General features: G+C 46.6%; 1 protein-coding gene across 1 annotated transcript in view; it reads left to right on the forward strand.

Moving 5' to 3' along the window:
• The first annotated feature begins 272 nt into the window (after window positions 1–272).
• Window positions 273–18,666, forward strand: part of Lpcat3 (lysophosphatidylcholine acyltransferase 3) — a 37,900-nt gene continuing 19,506 nt past the window's right edge. The window contains exon 1 of the mRNA XM_005365188.2: window positions 273–694. Coding sequence (XP_005365245.1) covers window positions 544–694 — 151 coding nt within the window. The 5' untranslated portion in view covers window positions 273–543. The remainder of the gene's footprint in view (window positions 695–18,666) is intronic.

The following is an 18,666-nucleotide window of genomic DNA, read 5'->3' on the forward strand; positions in this document are numbered from 1 at the left end:
GGCGGGCATTCGCGCCTCTCCGTTACATGCCCCAGTAACCCCAGCGCCGGCGACCGAGAGTAACCTCGCGGTCTGGTGACGCCCCCGCACACCCCCCCCCGCCCGCCCCGACTCTCGCCTGCTCCTGTCTCAGCCAATGGGAAGGCAGCGAGCGAGCCGGCCGGACAGCCGGCCGACCCACTCCTTCCCGAGCCGTCCGGACCGACTTGTGCAGTCACCTCGCCTCGCGCTCCCGGCTGCTCCAATTGCAGCGGGGTCGCGATCGCAGGCCCCGCCCTGCCGCCCCGGCCCGTTTCCCTTCCCCACGGGTGTCACCTTTGCCTTACAAACGCTCGGCCCCGCCCTCTTCCTACCTTGCCGCGCTCGGCCCCGCCCCTGGCTGGCTCGACCAATAATTGGGTGGGTCTAGAGGCACTGGGCGGGCCCGCAGCCAATGCGCACGCCGTGGGCGGGCCCCCGTCCGGAATTGGGGGTGAAGCCACCGCGTTCTGCCCACATTCGGGGCGCGGAGCTGGGGGTCCCCGGTGGGCGCCCGCAGTTAAGATGGCGTCTGCAGCGGACGGGGACGTGGGAGAGGCGCTGGAGCAGATGCGGGGACTGTGGCCGGGTGTCGAGGATCTGAGCCTTAACAAGTTGGCGACGTCCCTGGGCGCGTCGGAACAGGCGCTGAGGCTCGTCATCTCCATCTTCCTGGGTAAGGACCCTCCTGTCTGCCTGTGCCCCCTCGCGGAGTCCCAGGGAAATAGGCAGAATGGAGACGGAACCTGCCTGTCTGCCCCGGACCTCTCAGGAGGGCTTTGGGGGTGCGGGCGTAGGTCCTCAAGCACAGCCAGCTATCGAGGGCAAGACACAAGTCTTGTCTCGAGTCTGGGGTCGCCGCACCACTTGCCATTCTCTTTGGCCCATGTTGTGCCCTTTGGCCCCTCAGTCATCTCCCGCCTTGTCATCGATATGCCGGACCGTGGCGCGGCGACCTGTGTCTATCTGTGGTTCTCGAGAGTTCGACTCTGGCCATGAGAACTGCTTATCTGTTACTAACAGCCCCCTTCGTGCGCTCTTCTTAGAGTAGACATATGCCCTCGAACTTAGGATACTTTAGCCCTACCGGCTTCCTCAGGCCCTTAGTCCATACTTACGTCTTCTGAGTCTATGTACATTGCCAGGTGTATTGTACTTTCATGTTTTCTGCCTGGTTTCGAATATTTTCTTATACCATACTGTTTTTCCCCTTTAGCTACCCACCTGTCATTTGAAATGTGTTCTTATACTGGGTTGGGAAGCAGAACTATAACGCCCTTAAAAACTCCATGCTTGTTCCAAGTGACTATTATAATTCATATGGTTCAAAGGCTATGATGTGTCTGGATTTATGTCACAATCAGCCAAGTTATAACTATTTTATAGGCTTTTTTTTAAAACCACAGTCTAGAGTGTTTTTAGTGCATGGAGGTAGCATGGCATGATGAAAAAGCGTTGACTCTGAAGTAAAGGAATCTGACCCATCCTTAACCTCTGCTCACAAATGATGGGACCCCGGGCAAGCCAGTTCATCTCTCTGCATCTAGTTTTCTTATGTATGAAATGAGGACAGCTGTGCCTAGCACAGGATTGCTGTAAAGTCGTAAAACAATTCCTAAGTCAAGATCAGGGATGGCAGAGTCGATTCAGTAGATTTTTGAGTAGTTCGAACTTTTGGGGAAGGCTGTACAACTTTAACTTGAGAGAAAATTCAGGGAGCGCTCGGCAAAAGGCAATTGGGGTAAGAGCAGAGGGCTAACAGATCTGAACTGTAGGAAGTCTGTGACAACCTGGGTGTGGTGGCTCCTGCCTGAACGTCCCAGCACTGTGGTGCTGAGACAGGAGACTTGTGAGTTTGAGCCTGGGCTCACGGTGTGAGAACTTATTTAAAAAGTTGGAGATGAGATTGGGCTGGTGCAGAAGGGTTTAAATTCCAGAAAGAAATTTGGAATTTGTCCAAGAGTCAGTAGAGATATTGACATATAATATCACCAGAGGGTGTTAACCCAATCTAGATAATGGCAGGAGGTTTAATTCATATTTAAACAACCACAGCCAATACCATCGTTATTTGCCTATTACGTCTCAGACCAAGATGGCCTTCCTTTCTTCCAATAAAGGTTATCCTCTTTCTTGGTAGGATTCTAAGGTTTTAGAGACAGATGGGACCTTGACTTGTGCAGCGTCACTCAAACATTACCCAAATTTATCAGCACCCAGCATCTCCGGCTTTATATACCACAGCCTGGTTCATCTTTGAACCTTGCTTCTGACCCAGTTTGTTGGCGTGAAGACTGGCAATTAAGAATGCTTACATTCATTAGGTAGGAGGCCCTCCGCTGCTTTCTCAACTGAGTATTGGACGTCTAGGACAAGTAGCAACAAACTGTCAGGTCAGCCTGTTAAGTGGAACTACGTTGGAACTGGGACTTGGGATCTGTCTTTGTGTGTGCCGACATCAAATACTGCCCGGCGCTGCTTTGTACTGTTGTCACAAAAATAAGCTGACGAGGACATCATCTCCATATCCTTCCCCACTTCTTTCATCTTCTGTCATTATGACACATAACCAAGTAATAAGTTGCCAGCCTTGCCTGTCCATTCTGCCGTTCCCAGGGCCCCTCTTCCCATCGCCCTGTTTCCTTTGGTAACTTGGAGGCTTTCTTGTTTTTGTATCAACTCAGGGCTGGTTTTTTTCTTTGTGGTACTGGGGACTAAATCCAGGGCCTAAGTCATGCTAGGCAAGCCCTGTCCCACTGCACTGCATTTCCAGCCCAATTATGTGTCTGTCTATGATGGTGTTGTGTTTCTAGGCATAGGCTAAATATATACATATAGACACAAATTGACACGATTGGCCTGTGCATGGAGGGTATGTTTTGCCTGTAAATACATTTTCTTTATATAGAAGTGATTTGTTTGTTTGGTTTGTTGGTTGATTAGTTGGTTTGTTGTTTGTTTTTTTTGTTTTTTGGTTTTGGAGACAGTTGTGTGTGTGTGGTGTGTGTGTAGCCCAAGTTTTCCTGGAACTCCAGACTGGCCTTGAACTCACAGAGATCCGCCAGCCCGAGCGCTGGGCCACCACACCGCAGGGGCATCATGAGTTCATGGTCACTCTTTTTTGCCCTGAAAGTTTGAGTCCAACCTGGGCTGCATGGGACTCTGCCTCAAAGAACAGAATAAAAATGAACAAAATTGGGGCTAGAGAGGTAGCTCAGAGGTTGGAAGTGCTTGCTCATATTCCAGAGGACTCAAGTTCAGTTCCCAGCACCCATATTATGGGACTCACAACTGTCTGTAGCAGCTCTAGGCGACCTGGCACCTCTGGCCTCGGCCAGCACCTGCACACACCCACACACAAGTACTCAGAATGAAAAGTAATAAAATCTAGTCTTATAAGGCCTCAGTGGTGAGGCTGGAGAGATGGCTCACCGGTTAAGAGCACAAAACATTTTTAAAAAGTAAGAGGGAAAAAGAAAACAGTGGTGGGGTGCTGGGAACTGAACTCCAGCCCAGTTTTCTACACTCTCTACCCAAGCTCTGTGGGTTGAAGAGCAGTAAAACACTGGCTTTCTGGTCTCCCTGTAAACACTATGGTGAGAAGTAATTCTTTCTGCAGTGAATAATGTATTGGAAACAGGTTTCGGGTAATGGCGTTGGCCCTTCTGTCTTATTTTTCATATCCCTTATGCCCCTGCATTGAACTCGTGACCTATTAGTGAATACAGAGAGCAATCTGAAAAGTCCTACTTCAGAGAGTATAATTTGGGAGAGGAAGGTGGGGAGTTTTGGGAATTGAACCCAGGGCTTCACACAAGGCAAGCAAGTGTTCTATCACCAGGCCACGTACCCCAGCTTGGTTTGTTGTTGCTGTCGTTGTAATTTTTGTTTTTGAAGCAGGGTCTTGCTGTGAGCCCTGAAACTCACTGTGTACCAGGTAGGACCCGAACTCACCAAGCTCTGCCCGCGTCTGTCTTGAGGTCTAGAATTAACAGTGTGTGCCATCATGCCTGGCTCACTGGTGAGCTTATAATTTTAATCTTCAGTGCATAAGGCAAGAGGAAGGCTATCTTGGAATACTTTGAACAGCCAGAAGGCCACTGATGCCGATGCTCTTGTTAAGTGTGGTTGCTATGAGCCCTGGTGCCGACACACGCTAGTGGGAAACTCCCCTTCAACAGCCTGGGTCTCATCTTTCCTTCACATGATTTATACCATGAATTCTTCGATAGATTCAACAAGGTACACCTACTATGGACAAGCAGTGTTCTCTTGCAAGAGCAATGAGAGCCGTGTGAGGCATAAAGCCGTGCACTCAGACGTTAAGGACTGTCAGGATAGGGAATGGGCGGGAGATCACTGCACTGACCCCAATAAAAGGAAGAAACCTAAGTGCTATAAGAAGTACAAAGCATTAGGAGATTTAAAGATGGACTATTTCATAAATAATGAACTTTGGATATTGAGTCAGGTTTCTTCTTTAGGCTCAGGTGGTAAATGAGCACTTTGGAGCCTGCTGCAGGAGGATCACCGCTAATTCAAGGCCAGCCTGGGCTACTGACTGACAGTCTCACAAAAACAATTTTTTTGTTGTTTGATTTTTGAATGGGAATGCTGTGCTTGGAGCTATAACTGGGAAGGTGACCTACACAGTGACTGACGGTGAGGGGCGGGAACAGTGTCCTGGGGCCAGGTGACTTAGAGGCAAGGAGGATCCCGTCTGCTGAGAGGAGAAGCTCTATCTCCGACATTTGGGGAATGCAGAATTGTTTGAAGGTGGATTCTGAAAGTACTTTTATCTGCTTCGCTGCCGTTGCCAGAAGCCAAAGAGTCCACCTCCGTCACTGACTTTCCACACCCCAGTCACCAGTTCCTATCAGTGCCATCAACAAGTCTCCAGTCCTCTCGATCACCACCCCTCTGTGGTAGGAACCCCCACCCCCACCCCAGCAGCTCCTAATTCTCTTCTTGCCCCTCTCCTCTCCAAAAGCAGCGGGAGTCATCCCATCCTGTGTGTCTCCTGTCCCACACCACCATTCTGGGGCTTCCACGCCTGGCCGGTGAGTCCCTTCCTGCTGCCCCAGCCTTGTTTCAAACAAGTGCACAGCCTTTAGCCACGCGGCCTCCCTTCAGTTCCTCAGAGAAGGCGGTAAGCCCTTCCTACCCCTGAGCCTTTGTACACCTGACTCTACTGACCAGGAAGCTCTGCTCACTCCCTCCGGTGACACACCTATCCACCTTCTGGGTCTCTCAGCACTTTGTTGCTTCCTCTGACTCGCATTTGAAGTCCTATCCCTTGTTATGTTTGCTTAGGCCGAATGAATATCCTTCCAACCATATATTACGACAGCGTGCCCAGAGTTTGTAGCGTCGCACTTGACTCCATAAACAGTTGTTGGGCTAAGTGAATGTATGAAGGAGTGATTTGGAAACAGGTGAACTAGAAAAAGTAATCCCCCCTCAAAAACAAGTTCAAGGCCAGCCTGGGACCAACAGTCTACAGCAGTACTGCCTAAGGTGCACACGGTCTTGAGTTCCATCTTCAGCTTAGCAAGCAGACAGTGACTGACGGACCCAACTTTCATCTTCCGTCTAGATAGCCAGAGATAAAAGAGAAACTCGGGTACTGTGTCAGTGCCAGGGTGCTATCTAGTTTGAGATTTAAATTCCAAAGAAATTGTAAAACCTGAGCATGAATTGGGGAGAGAAGTTCCGCAGGTTCAGGCAGGGCAGGGGTTGTGGCTCATTTGATAGGAGGCCTGGGTTTGATCCCCGGTCCTGAGTAAACCAGGTGTGGTAAGCCACACTGCAATCCCAGAACCCAGGAGGTGGAGGGAGGAAGCCCAGGATCAGCCTCAGCTACCAAGCGGGTTTGAGTCCAGCCTGTTCTACAGAAGAGCCGGGTGGAGGAGGTGATCCTCAGGCACTTCTGAAACTTGACAGTTCTCATAAGGTGACTGCACACTGCCATGCTTTCCCTTGTACAGACAGGAAACTGGGGATCTGGGTGAGTTACTTAAGGTCACCGTTCTTCAGCTCATGGTGGAGCAAATGTCCTCCAAAACCTTTCTGTTGACTCTGTGGTAAGCCAAGGTGTTGTCAGCACATGGAATAATACCTCAGCATCCAAAGCCCGAGCTGGCCAAATGGAACAGATGGCCACTCCGCCCAGCATGGGGTTCTGTGGGCGTGGAGTGGCCATAGCTTTCTTGACCAACTGCTCAGAATTGCAGTTAGGAGTAGGAATTCTTTCCTCGGAGGTTCAGGATTCGTATCTAATGCTAGTTACTGTTTTTTTTCTTTTTTTAAAGATTTATATTTATTTATTATGTATAGTGTTCTACCTGCATGTGTCCTTGCAAGCCAGAAGAGGACACCAGATCTTATTACAGGTGGTTGTGAGCCATCATGTGGTTGCTGGGGATTGAACTCAGGACCTCTGGAAGAGCCGTGAGTGCTCTTAACCTCTGAGCCACCTCTCCAGCCCGCTAATTCTTTTTAAAATAAAAACCAAACAAGGCCCACAGGTTAGCTCCCTGTGGACCAGAGCCACACTAGTCCCCTCAGGGAAAAATCCGTCATTCAGTGCTATCTTACTGGGAGTAGCATTGAAATCACAACATAAAGACATCAAAGCTAATGAGGTGAAACTTAAAACTGAATCACATTAGCTAAACAACAGGGATTTCTGACTGTGACACCACATACTTCTATAAAACAGGAACGTGGCCTGAATGACTTTCACAGGCCCCGCCGATTGTAAATATCTAGGTCTCATCTTACTTCTGTGTTCCTGAACTTTATGCTAATTCATAGGCACGGGTTTTCTTAGCCCCTGAAACTTCTGTTTGTGACTGGCAAAGGATGACCTTGAACAGGATCCCGCTCCAGCAGCCTCCACCTCCCAGGGGCTGGACTGCTAGAAAGTTGTGAGCTGATTAGGTGTCCCTTTGTACCTCAGGCTGGCCTGGAAGTCACCTGGTAGCCCAGGCTGGAATCAGACTCATAGGAATCCTCCTGCCTCAGACACCTGTCACACCTCGTTTGCCTCTTGCTTTCTGTTTTATTTGATACCAGCCTTACTTATTACTTAATAGGCGCTAGACTATATTCACATCATTAGGAAGGCTTTGAATGGTCCTTCTCTTGCCTCAGCCTCCAGAGTATCTGGTCTCACAGACCTGCAACCCCAGGCCCTGATTGAGTAATCTGGGGCTGTTGGAGACCGCGTCTTGTCTTCAGCCCAAGTCCTCTTGCCTCAGCCTCCAGGTGCTGGGATCCCAGGCTTGTGACCACGCCTGCCGTGATCTGCCTGTTCACCAGCCTTGCGGATACACTTGCTGCCCTAGAGCTTAAAGGTTGAGTATTTCATCATCTATTTTGTAATGCTTGATGTCTGGATTGTCTCCAGCTTTCTGAAATGTCAGTGTATACTAAGATCTTTGGCAAAACAACTCTCTCGGATTCTTTATAGCTTAGTGTTCCCCACTGGCTAGCATGCCTTGTTCTTCAAATCCTCATTATTGAATCAATTTGCTAAAAGATCATGATCACCAGTGCCGTAAACATTATTGTTACCAGAGCCTCAAATGCAAGGGTCAGTTGCAAACTTCCTCATAGCAGGGTGGGGCCAGAGCTGCCCGCCATTCTGCTCTTTGTGTCTATCAGATCAGCCACCTTGAGCCACACAGAATTTCTGTTTTCTGAGGCAGGGTCCCTTTAGTCCAGGCTGGCCCGGAACTCGTGACCTATACTATAGGCTTGCCTTGAACTCAAAGCAATTCCTTGTTGTTCTTCAAATCCTGGGTTATTGAATCGTCTCTCAACTCAACTGATGTTACATTTCTTAATGCAATTACGAAACTGACTTGTGGCTTTAACAAGAATTAGATCCCAGTTGCACCTGTCAGGGAAAGAAGTTCTGCTACCTGTTCTCAAGCCTAAAGGTTTTAGAAAGTGTGTAGGTGTGTGTGTGTGTGTTCATGTGTGTATCTGTGTTTGTGTGTTTGTGTGTGTTCCCAGCAGTTAAGAAATCAAAGTCCAGGAATTTGAAGATGCACGGGGAGTTCTCTTGTGAAACAGATAGAACTCCTTGGAGACCATGAAAGCTTATCTGTTTGTTGTTTTTTTGAGACAGGGTCTCATATTGTAACCCAGGCTGGCCTGGAACTCACTGTTGTAACTCAGGATGGCTGGGAACTCATTATTGTAGCCCAGGATGGCCGGGAACTCACTGTTGTAGCCCAGGATGGCCTGGAACTCACTGTTGTAGCTCAGGCTGGCCTGGAACTCACTGTTGTAGCCCAGGATGGCCGGGAACTCAGCTCCCCCCTTAGCTTCAGCTGGGAGAGCAAGCATCAGACGTTACACCTTGCCCGTAACTCATTTATTCAGAAAATGTCATAGCTGTCATTTTTCTCTCCCTGTTTTCAAAACAAGAAAGGGATATGGTGCCTAAAACATGAGAAGAAGTGAGTCATTTCTGGGCGGCAGTGTTCTTTTGGCTTGAAGTGGACCGATTTTAGATCTCATTTCCTTCCTATTCTGATCCCAGCCTTGAAGAATGAGCTCTGGACACCTTGAATGTGCTAGCTGTTCTGTGTTGAATCACAGATACAGTCATTGTTAATGATAAAGGCTTTGGGTCCGCGTGTCATTGCATCCCAATTAGAGGGACGGTTTGTCAGAGGTGGGCAACTACCCGAGGTAATTGTACTCAGGTTTTAGTTTGGCCTCAACACGTGAAGTCTTTTGAGACACCAAGTAGCCCTGGCTGGTCTGGAATTCCTGAAAATCCACCTGCCTCTAGCTCCAGCATGTTGGGATTAAAGGCCTGTGTCACCACACCCAGCAAATAAGATAATCTTACCACAGTTTCCAGAGCTCCTCCCAGGCCAGAGCTCTGCTTCTCTTGACTTGAAGAACTTAATGGACCTCTTTCTATTGTTAACACCCATCCCCACCCCACACACACCCTCTTAAGAGGTAACCCCAAGATCATTTAGGAGTCAGACCAGGGGTCAGAGTTCCGGTGGCTTCTCTGGCTTCTGGTAAAGAGGCCGCCAAGAAACCGAAGGACGTTTCTGGCCTTTAGCCAAAAAAGAAACTGGTTCCTTTTCTTGGGGTCTTACCTTTCTAGTTTTTTATTTTGAGATTTATTTATTAATTATGTATACAGTGTTCTGTCTGCATATATGCTGCAGGCCAGAAGAGAAGAATTGAACTCAGGACCTCTGGAAGAGCAGTCTATGCTCTTAACCTCTGAGCCACCTCTCCAGCCACCCTGATTGTTCTTAACTCCTGGTCTCATCTTTCCTCTGAAAAAGCAACCCTACCTGCCAGAGGGTGTGTGCATGTGTGTGTGTGTGTGTTTGTGTCGGCCAAAGTTTGTGTGCATGTTTGTCAGTCAAAGGTGTATGTCTGTCTGTCTCTCTGTGTGTGCCGAAAGTGTGTGTATGTGTCAGCCAAAGTTGTGTATATGCATGTGTGTCAGTCAAAGGTGTATGTGCGTGTCTCAACCAAAGGGGTGTGTGTCTGTCTGTGTCAGCCAAGGGGGTATGTATGTGTGTATGTGTGTCAACCAGAAGGGGGTGTGTGTCTCATGGGATCCTCTAGAGCTGGAGTTACAGGTGGTTGTGAGCTTCTGTGTGGATGCTGGGAACTGAACTTGGATCCTCTGCAAGAGCAGCAAGGGTTCTCGGCCACTAAGTACTCCATCTCTTCAGCCCTGACAGGAAAAAGTTATTGTTGCTTTTGTTTTTGTATGGTTTGGTTTGGTTTTTTGAGACAGGGTTTCTCTGTGTAGCCCTGGCTGTCCTGGAACTCACTCTGTAGAGAAGGCTGGCCTCGAACTCAGATTCACCTTACTCTGCCCTCCACGCTGGGATTAAAGGTGTACACCACCACACCCTGCGTGAAAAGTCTTTAGTGGACTATTTAAATGTCTCACTCTAACTACATTTAAAAATAAAAAGCCTATGCCAGGCGTGGTGGTCCATGCCTCTAATCCCAGCACATGGAAGGCAGGGGCTTTACATAGTAAGTTCCAAGACAGCCAGAGCTACATAATGAGACCCTGTATCAAAAAAAAACAAAGAAAAAGCTAAAAGCTTTTTTTCAATTAAAGATGTTTCATTACCAAATATTCATATTGCTATGGTATTTTCATAAGAAAACCATAAAATGGGAGGGGGAGGGTAGAAACGTGACACACACCTTGGGAGGCAGTAGCAGGCAGGATCACTGTGAATCTGGGGCTAGCTTATTCTGTATATTGAGTTCCAGGCTAGCACAACTACACAGTGAGACCCTTTCTCAAAACAAACAAATCCGTATGTGGTCCTGTCTGCTACATAAAATTTATATAAAGTGAGGCGGTAATTTTTGGAAGTAATAGGAATTCACTATAAAAATAAAGGATTTATACACATATGCATATCTTGGTATTATCTTGGATCTGTTTGCATGCTGTCCTGAGAAATGGCATACTTGTAGCTCTTGAGGTTTTTGCTTTGCTGTGACAGCAATTCCAAACTCAGATCAGCTGGACACCACTCTAGATTACACTCCGTAAATAGGAAACTACTGTTTCCAAGCCAGCAAGCAGAAGCCAGCTGAAATAGTGCCTTAAGGCTCCTGGCATATACCTTGGACAAAACTGGCCAAGACTGATTGAAGCTGGAATATAGACACGGGACCTGACCAAAAGCACCGAACCACGATCGCCGCTAGAATGCTCATTCTTGTTTTTAATCCACAGTCTTTAGTTAAGGGATAGTCTGTCTCACTCTCTTTTTATTGATTGATTTTTGGTATTTTGAGACAGGGTTTCTCTGTGTAGCCCTGGCTGTCCTGGAACTCACTCTGTAGTCTAGGCTAGCCTCTAACTCAGAGATCCGCCTACCCCTGCTTCTTGAGTGCTGGGATTAAATTTGTATACCACCATCACCCACCAATGAACCTGGGTTTTCTTTTAAGACAATATTTGCTAGGTTACCCAGGCTGACCTAGAATTGACTGTCTTGCCCAGTCTAGCCTCAAACATGCAGTGATCCTCCTGCATCAGTCTTCCAAGTAGGTGATATTATAGTCATGCATCACTAAACCCAACTGACTCCATTTTTAAATTCTTCATCGATTGCCCTTCTGAAAAATTAGGAAATAAAAGCAAGCGGGAACTCCTAGGTAGCTAATAGTGTTTACTTTGGCTTTTGTTTCCCTGAGGAATAGGACCTGGGGTCTCATTCTGAACAAGCTCTGGACCTCTGAGCCACACCCCCAGTCCACTGTTGTTGTTTTGAAACAGCTTGGCTCTGTAGTCCAGGCTGACCTTGTACTCCCTGTGAGGTTTAGGGTGGCCTTAGGCTCACTATACCCTCCTTTCTCCGGCCTCCTGCATGCTGGGAAGGCAAGCACCTTACTCCCAGCCATAAGCATTTATTTTTAAAATACATACAGCCAAATTCACACATATGTCCTTCATTTGTTTCTGCTGTCATACAGCAGAAGTTCTAGTCCCTGCCTTTCCATTCAGAACATGAAGACCTTAAGATCATAAGGGGTCCCCAAGTCGTCATCTCATAAGACGCTTCAGAGTTTGGGGTTTTTGTTGTTTTGTTTGGGTTTGGGACCGTTCTGGAGTAGAGGATTGAATGCAGAGCCTTGCCTGTCTGTGCCTCTGTGCAGGAGCTGTCCTCTGTCACTGAACTACACCCCACACTCTTGTTTATACTGAAATGTTATTGTACTAGTTTCTAAAATAAAGACTTCTTATACATTTTCTAAGTTTCTTTCCAAACCAAGTAATATTGAGACACTGGTATAGAAAGGAGCAAGTCATTTCTGACTGGGGCAGCCAACAGTTAGTTTGATGGGCTAAGTTAGTAACTCTTTTACATCTGAAACAATAACACACAAAGCAGGAGAAAATATTTGTAAATTGTGTATTTCATAAGTGTCCAGTATATATCCACATACTCTTAGAACCCAATGAAGACTGGACAGAGGTTGCAGGTGCAGTAGCCCACACCTGTAATCCCAGCATCCAAGAAGCTGAGGCAGCAAGATTACCCAAATCTGAGTGAGAGCGTGTGTCCAAAAAAAACAAGAGAAGGTAGTTGCCAAGCTGGTGGCACATATCTGAAACCCCAGTGCTCAGGAAAATGAGGCAGGAGAATTGCTTCAGTTCTAGCCCAGCCTTTGGGTATATGGTAAAGCCCTGTCCAAAATAATAATAATAAAATAAAAGACAAGTGTGGTGTCGTGTGCCTATAAATTCCAGCACTTGATGTAATCCCATCGTTTGGGAGGTGGAGACAGGAGGATCAGGTTCCTGGCCACCCTCAGCTAGATACCAAGTTCAAGGTCAACCTGGGGGACGAGAAATTGCCTCAAAAAGGTTTTTAAATTATGGGCAAAGGTTCCGATCAGTACTAACTGCTGCATGAGGTGATGCACCCCTATAATCCCAGACTCGGAAACCCAAGGCAGAAGGACCTGGAGACTGAAGCCAGCCTGGCCCATATTACGAGACTGTCTAAAGCAAAACAAGCAACCATGTGGACCAGCTTGAGCTGTATAGCTTGTATCAGACAGACTAACAGAATGATGATGTCAAGGACTTGGAGACATTGGACCAGTTTACACTGCTAGTAGAAGAGTAAAATGCTATAGTCTGTGGAAAGTTTGGCAGTTTCTCAGAAAGTTAACTGCAAAAAGAAGTGTCCGAAGTCATTCTTCCCTGTACTGCAGGGACCACCAGTTCAGTGCCTCTAGCGGAAGACCCAAGAGTGCGGGAAGCATCTCTTCACAGAAACCAAAGTGCTTTATAGTAGCTGAGAAGTGGAAACAGTCCATTGCTCTACCAACTGATGAGTTAATGAACAGTATTTTACTCAAGAAGTTGACAGGATACTGACTGTGAAGATATGGTCGAAGTATATCATGTGTGGTTTTTTTTTGTGTGTGTGTGTGTGTGTACGTGCTCATGTGCATCGCTCTGGCGCAATTATAAAAGAATAACTTCTTAAAAAGAGGGAATGAGAGACTACAGAGGTGGCTCAGTGGTTAAGAGCACTGGCTGCTCTTCCAGAGGGTTCAACCTAGCACCAACATGGTGGCTCACACCTGTCTGTAACTCCAGCCACAGGGGATCCAGGACACTCTTCTGGACGTGGTACATAGACATACTTGCAGGCAAAACTCTCATACATAAAATTTGAGAAATAACAGTAATAGTAAAAGGGATGAGAGAGCTATTCAGTTGTCTTTAACTTACTATATGAGATGTGAGAAAATGAAAAACAGTAATAATAGAATGTGTTCATGTAGTAAGAATGAAACAGTATTTGTGCTTAATGGGATAAAATAGTCAGATAGAGCACCTCACCCCTGTGTACTCCACAAATGGTGGTGAAGGGAGAGCATTTTATGCCACGTTTCTTTTGGAACCTTGTTTTAAAGCTGACAGGTGGTAGAGATTTTCCCCCCAGGAGCCCGAACCCACACCCGTGCATGTCTGATGCTTCTTCCAGCTGCTATTTTCCTAACCCTTGTGCTTAAACCTATATTTAAAATCTTCAGTAAAGTCTTCCAGTCTGTTTCATTAAACAGAAGTTTGATGACAGTGTTAAATTGGGAGGATACTGCTGACATGTCCTGGGCGATTTCTAATTAGGGTAATTGCAAGGTTTTGGTTTGGTTTGGTTTGGTTTCTGGTTTTTCAAGATAGGGTTTCTCTGTGTAGCCCTAGCTGTTCTGGAATTCACTGTATAGACCAGGCTGGCCTCGAACTCAGAGATCTGCCTGCCTCCCGAGTGCTGAGATTAAAGGCGTGCGCCACCACCACAAGCTCATTTTATTTTCTGTTTAAGAAGAGGAGAGCAAGGATCCAACAATTGGACAGTTCAGGCTACTTTTCCTCCTGGTAGCATCATAACTAGGCAACGCAGAACTTACTATTTTATTGCTAAGACACCTGTTAGACAGACATCTCTTCTATGTTACAGAAGTCAGGCTTGGCCCCAGTAATGGCAAGGGGGCAGTATTGGGACGGTTGGGAAGAAACCAGGTGATTCATAAATCCCAGGGCAGTGTGACCATGCTGGCCTTGAACAGTCCTAGCCAGAGCAGAGCAGACGAGACCGGAATGGACTTTCTCTCCCCTGGAAACCGGGGCCTTAAATAAAGGGAGCAAGGCCTTGGTTAAGCTTCTTTGAGAGAGAACAATAACCCGTACAACCTGAATTGCAAAAACTGGGCACAAAAGCTGGGCAGTGGTGACACACACCTTTAATCCCAGCACTTGGGAGGCAGTGGCAGGTGGATCTCTGTGAGTTTGAGGCCAGCCTGGTCTACAGAGAGAGTTCCAGGACAGCCAAGGCTACACAGAGAAACTTTGTTTCAAAAAAAAAAAAAAAAAAACTGGGCACAAAGGCCAGAGATGGGTCAGCGGCTAAGGGGACCCAAATTCGGTTCCCAGCACCCACATTAGGTAGCTCACAAACTGCCTGTAACTCCTGCTCCAGGAAGATCTGGGCTTGGGCACCTGCACTCATGTGAATACACACAATTAAAACTAATAAGAGTAAATCTTTTAAAAATGGGATAAAGCAATTCCAAGAGAAAGAAAAGGCGGAACAAGAAGATGTGAGAGCGATGAGCAAGCAGATGTAGACTTGCTCCTCTCTGTGCACTGGCAGCTCCACCCCCTTTTCCTGGGCAAGAAACTCCTAGGCTTCAGGAGTGCCACCAGTCTTTCCATTCCTGGCCTTTCTCAGTTCCTTGCTGCTGAAATTAGTCTAGGGAATGCAGCTTCCTCCATCCCGATGCCTTGTCCCTGCTCCCTGTCATTCTGGCTGCATTCTTGCTGAAGATGTCTGGATGTGCACGAGACTTGTTCTACACATAAACATGTTGATGACCAAGGAAGAGGTAGGTTCCCTACACTAAGAAACGTTCCCATTCTGAGCCCCCTGAGCTAAAAGTAACTGTTTATCCCAAAGTCCAGCCAACTCATCCTGCTGCCTCTCCCTTCAGATTTTCTTGGGAGATGCCACCCACATCCCAGCTGGCTTCCCTGGGAGTCACAGTCCTGGCCGAGTCTTCTCAGCCTGGCCTCTTCTAGGGCCTGACACTGGCACAGGCAGCCAGGATCCTTCCCCCCTGACACTACAGATTTATTGTGTGGTGGTCAATTTTTTTTTAATACAGAATTTTTGTTACTCAAAGATTATACATAATAATCTTGGGGTTTTTTTTCTTTCTTTGTTTTGATTTTTAAGGAAAAAAAAATGTCACCTGGCATGGTGGCACACACCTTTAATTCCAGGACTCAGAAACAGAGGCTGGAGAAATGGCTCAGTGGTTAAGAGCACATACTATTTTCGCAGAGGATCCAAGTTTGATTCCCAGTGCCCACATCAAGCTGCTCAAAACTGTCTGAAACTCCAGTTCCCAGGGATCTGACATTCCTCTGACTTCCTCCTACACAGACAGACAGACACACACACATACACACACAAATAACAATAATAGGCATTTTAAAAAGAAATGGCTTTAGAAGAAAAAAAAGGCCAAGACAGGTGGATCTCTGTGAGTTTGAAGCCAGCCTGGTCTACAGAGCAAGTTGCAGGACAGCCAAGGCTACACAGAGAAACCCTGTCTCGAAAAACAGACAATAACAAAAGTCAGGCATGAAACAAATCAAATTTTATTTTTTGTTTGTTTTTTGTTGTTGTTGTTGTTGTTTTTTTCAAGACAGGGTTTCTCTATAGCTTTGGAGCCTGTCCTGGAACTAGCTCTTGTAGACCAGGCTGGCCTCGAACTCACAGAGATCTGCCTTCCTCTGCCTCCCGAGTGCTGGGCTTAAAGGCATGTGCCATTACAGCCCGGCACAAATAAATTTTAAAAAACATAAAATCCAAGGCAAACTGAGCATGGGAGTCACCAGGAGCTTTAAAACATTTCAGAGACTACCCAGTTTTTTAAGAAGTTGGGTATAAATATGCTTATATGAAATATTTGAACATTTATGAGTAGATATCTTCAAGTTATTTAAAGTATAATATTCTCCCATTAATCCATAGGGCTGCAGTCTAAGACTGAGTGAATCCCATCAAGCCTGTGTCTCCTGTTCTAGACATACACACTGGTAATGAAGCTTAATTGCTAAATTAGGTACATTTAGAATCAGCAATAATTAATAATAAAGGAGCAATTATCAGACTGTACTGTGCCTTAGGGTTTTTATTGCTGCGAAGAGACACCATGACCTTGGCAACTCCTATAAAGGAAAACATTTCATTGGGGTGGTTCGCTTATAGTTCAGAGGTTCAGTTCGTCATCATCATGGTGGGGAGCATGGCGGCATGCAGGCAGACATGGTGCTGGAGAGATAGCTGAGAGTCCTATATCTTACAAGCAACAGGAAGTTGACTGAGACACTGGATGGTATCCTGAAAGCCTGTCCCCACACTGACACACTTCCTCCAACAAGGTCGTACCCACCCCAACAAAGCCATACCTCCTCGTAGTGCCACTCCTTATGAGATGATGGGTATTCAAGTACATTCAAACTGCCACATGCTATACTATACAAACTGCACATACTGTCGTACATGTAGATACATAGAAAGGATAGATGCATACAAGCACACTCACACAGCTTTATGTGCTGAGACTCTTCAACCACCCGTAGTGGCTCACACCTGTAATCCTAGCTCTTGGAAGGCTGAGACAGGAGGACTGCCATGAGTTTGAGGCAGCCTTGGCTACATCGTGAATTCCAGACCAGCCAGAGCTACAGCATGAGATCCAGCCTCAATAAATAAGTAATAAGATCCCTGGCTACTCTTCCAGAGGTCATGAATTCAATTCCCAGCAACCACATGGTGGTTTACAATCATCTGTAGTGAGATGGGGTGACCTCTCCTGTATGCAGGTGTACATGCATCCAGATAGAGCAATCATATACATAAAATAAGTAAATAAATCTGTAAAAAAAAATTCCACTCCCTCGGTACCATCACACTGGGAACAAGCTTTCAACATATGGACCTTTGGACTCGGTAATTTGCAAAGAATTAAAATGTGATTAAATGGCCCAGTTAGTAGCGACAGGAGGGCAGTTAGGCCCTCTGAGTGCCTCCAAGTCCTCTGAATGTCTGTTGTCACTCTTCTTCTAAGATGGGGAATGACTGTATCAGCCCTTGTCTCTCGCTGTCATAGGAGATGCTGTGCTTGTCCTCACTTTTGTCTGCTCAGCCTGGAAGCGCTCCTGAGGGCAGCCACAAGCTGATGGGGGAGTCTGGCCCGTGTCAGCACAGTTTGCTCACTCGGCTGATACTGGTGGAGCCACCATTTAACAGATCAGCCATTAGCTCTGGAGTGAAAAGCCCGGCTTCCTGAGACTGCTTGGCTTGAATGGAAAAAGGAAAGAAACACTCTTGGTGCGGTTTTGGGCAAGTTGGGGTTAGATTGTTTTGATGGGTTTAGGAACAAAAAAAAAAGTTCTTGTAATTGTTATTGTTTGAAACTGGGTCTCATGTAGCCCAGGCTGACCTACTCCTGTGTTGCCAAGGCTGGCCTGAAACTCGTGATCCTCTGCCTCAGCTTCCCAAGTGCTGGGATTTACAGATGTGCACTGTCTATCCTTGACTTAAAAAAAAAAAAAAGTTTGTTTTGTTTTTCGAGAGAGGGTTTTTCTGAGTAACAGAAAATAACATAATATAGCTGTCCTGGCACTCGCTTTGTAGATCAGGCTGGCCTCGAACTCACAGAGATCTTGCCTGCCTCTGCCTCCCAAGTGCTGGGACTAAAGGCATGCACTACTATGCCAGGCTTAAAAAATATTTTTTTTTTTTTTTTGGTTTTTCGAGACAGGGTTTCTCTGTGGCTTTGGAGCCTGTCCTGGAACTAGCTCTGTAGACCAGGCTGGTCTCGAACTCACAGAGATCCACCTGTCTCTGCCTCCTGGGAGTAAAGGCGTGCGCCACCACTGCCCGGCTTAAAAAATATTTTTTAACATTCACAAAAATGCTTTTTCTTTTTCACCATCCATTAGTTCATCTTCAGAATATTATTACCTTCAGCCCCAGATGTAGTAGGGCACACCAGGAGCCTCAATCCCAGCACTAGAGAGGCAGGGGGGTCAGGAGTTAGAAGTTTAGAAATAGCCTTGGCTACCTTGTAAGTTCCAGTTCAGCATGGGCTATATACAGAGATCAAAGTCATCACCAGATCCTCCAGCCCAGAGCTGTAGCTCAGTGGAAGAGCTAACTGTTGGCCTAGCATGCTTGAGACTCGGGTTTCAATCTCCAGTCCTGGAACATAGCAATAATATCTCCTACTCCTTTTCTTCCCCAGGACGCTTGACCACTTGTCCTAATTTCCTAGTCCCTTGTCACTGTTATCAAAATGCTGGAACTGGCCCTGGGTATTAGAGAAGGGAATTGAGTACCTACTAATTAAACTAACAAAGGCTAGGAAAGCACTTTGTTAAGGGGTGCATTAAAATGAAGCAACTTTGTTTTGAGATTGTGCGTCACTATATGTGTTGCCCACACTGTCCTGGAATTCCTGGGTTCAAACTATTTAGCTTCCCAACTAGCTGGGACTGCAGACACCTTAAAATAAGAATTTTTTTTTTTT

Source organism: Microtus ochrogaster, unplaced genomic scaffold (assembly GCF_000317375.1).
Source record: "Microtus ochrogaster isolate Prairie Vole_2 unplaced genomic scaffold, MicOch1.0 UNK1, whole genome shotgun sequence".
Classification (NCBI taxonomy): Eukaryota; Metazoa; Chordata; class Mammalia; order Rodentia; family Cricetidae; genus Microtus; species Microtus ochrogaster.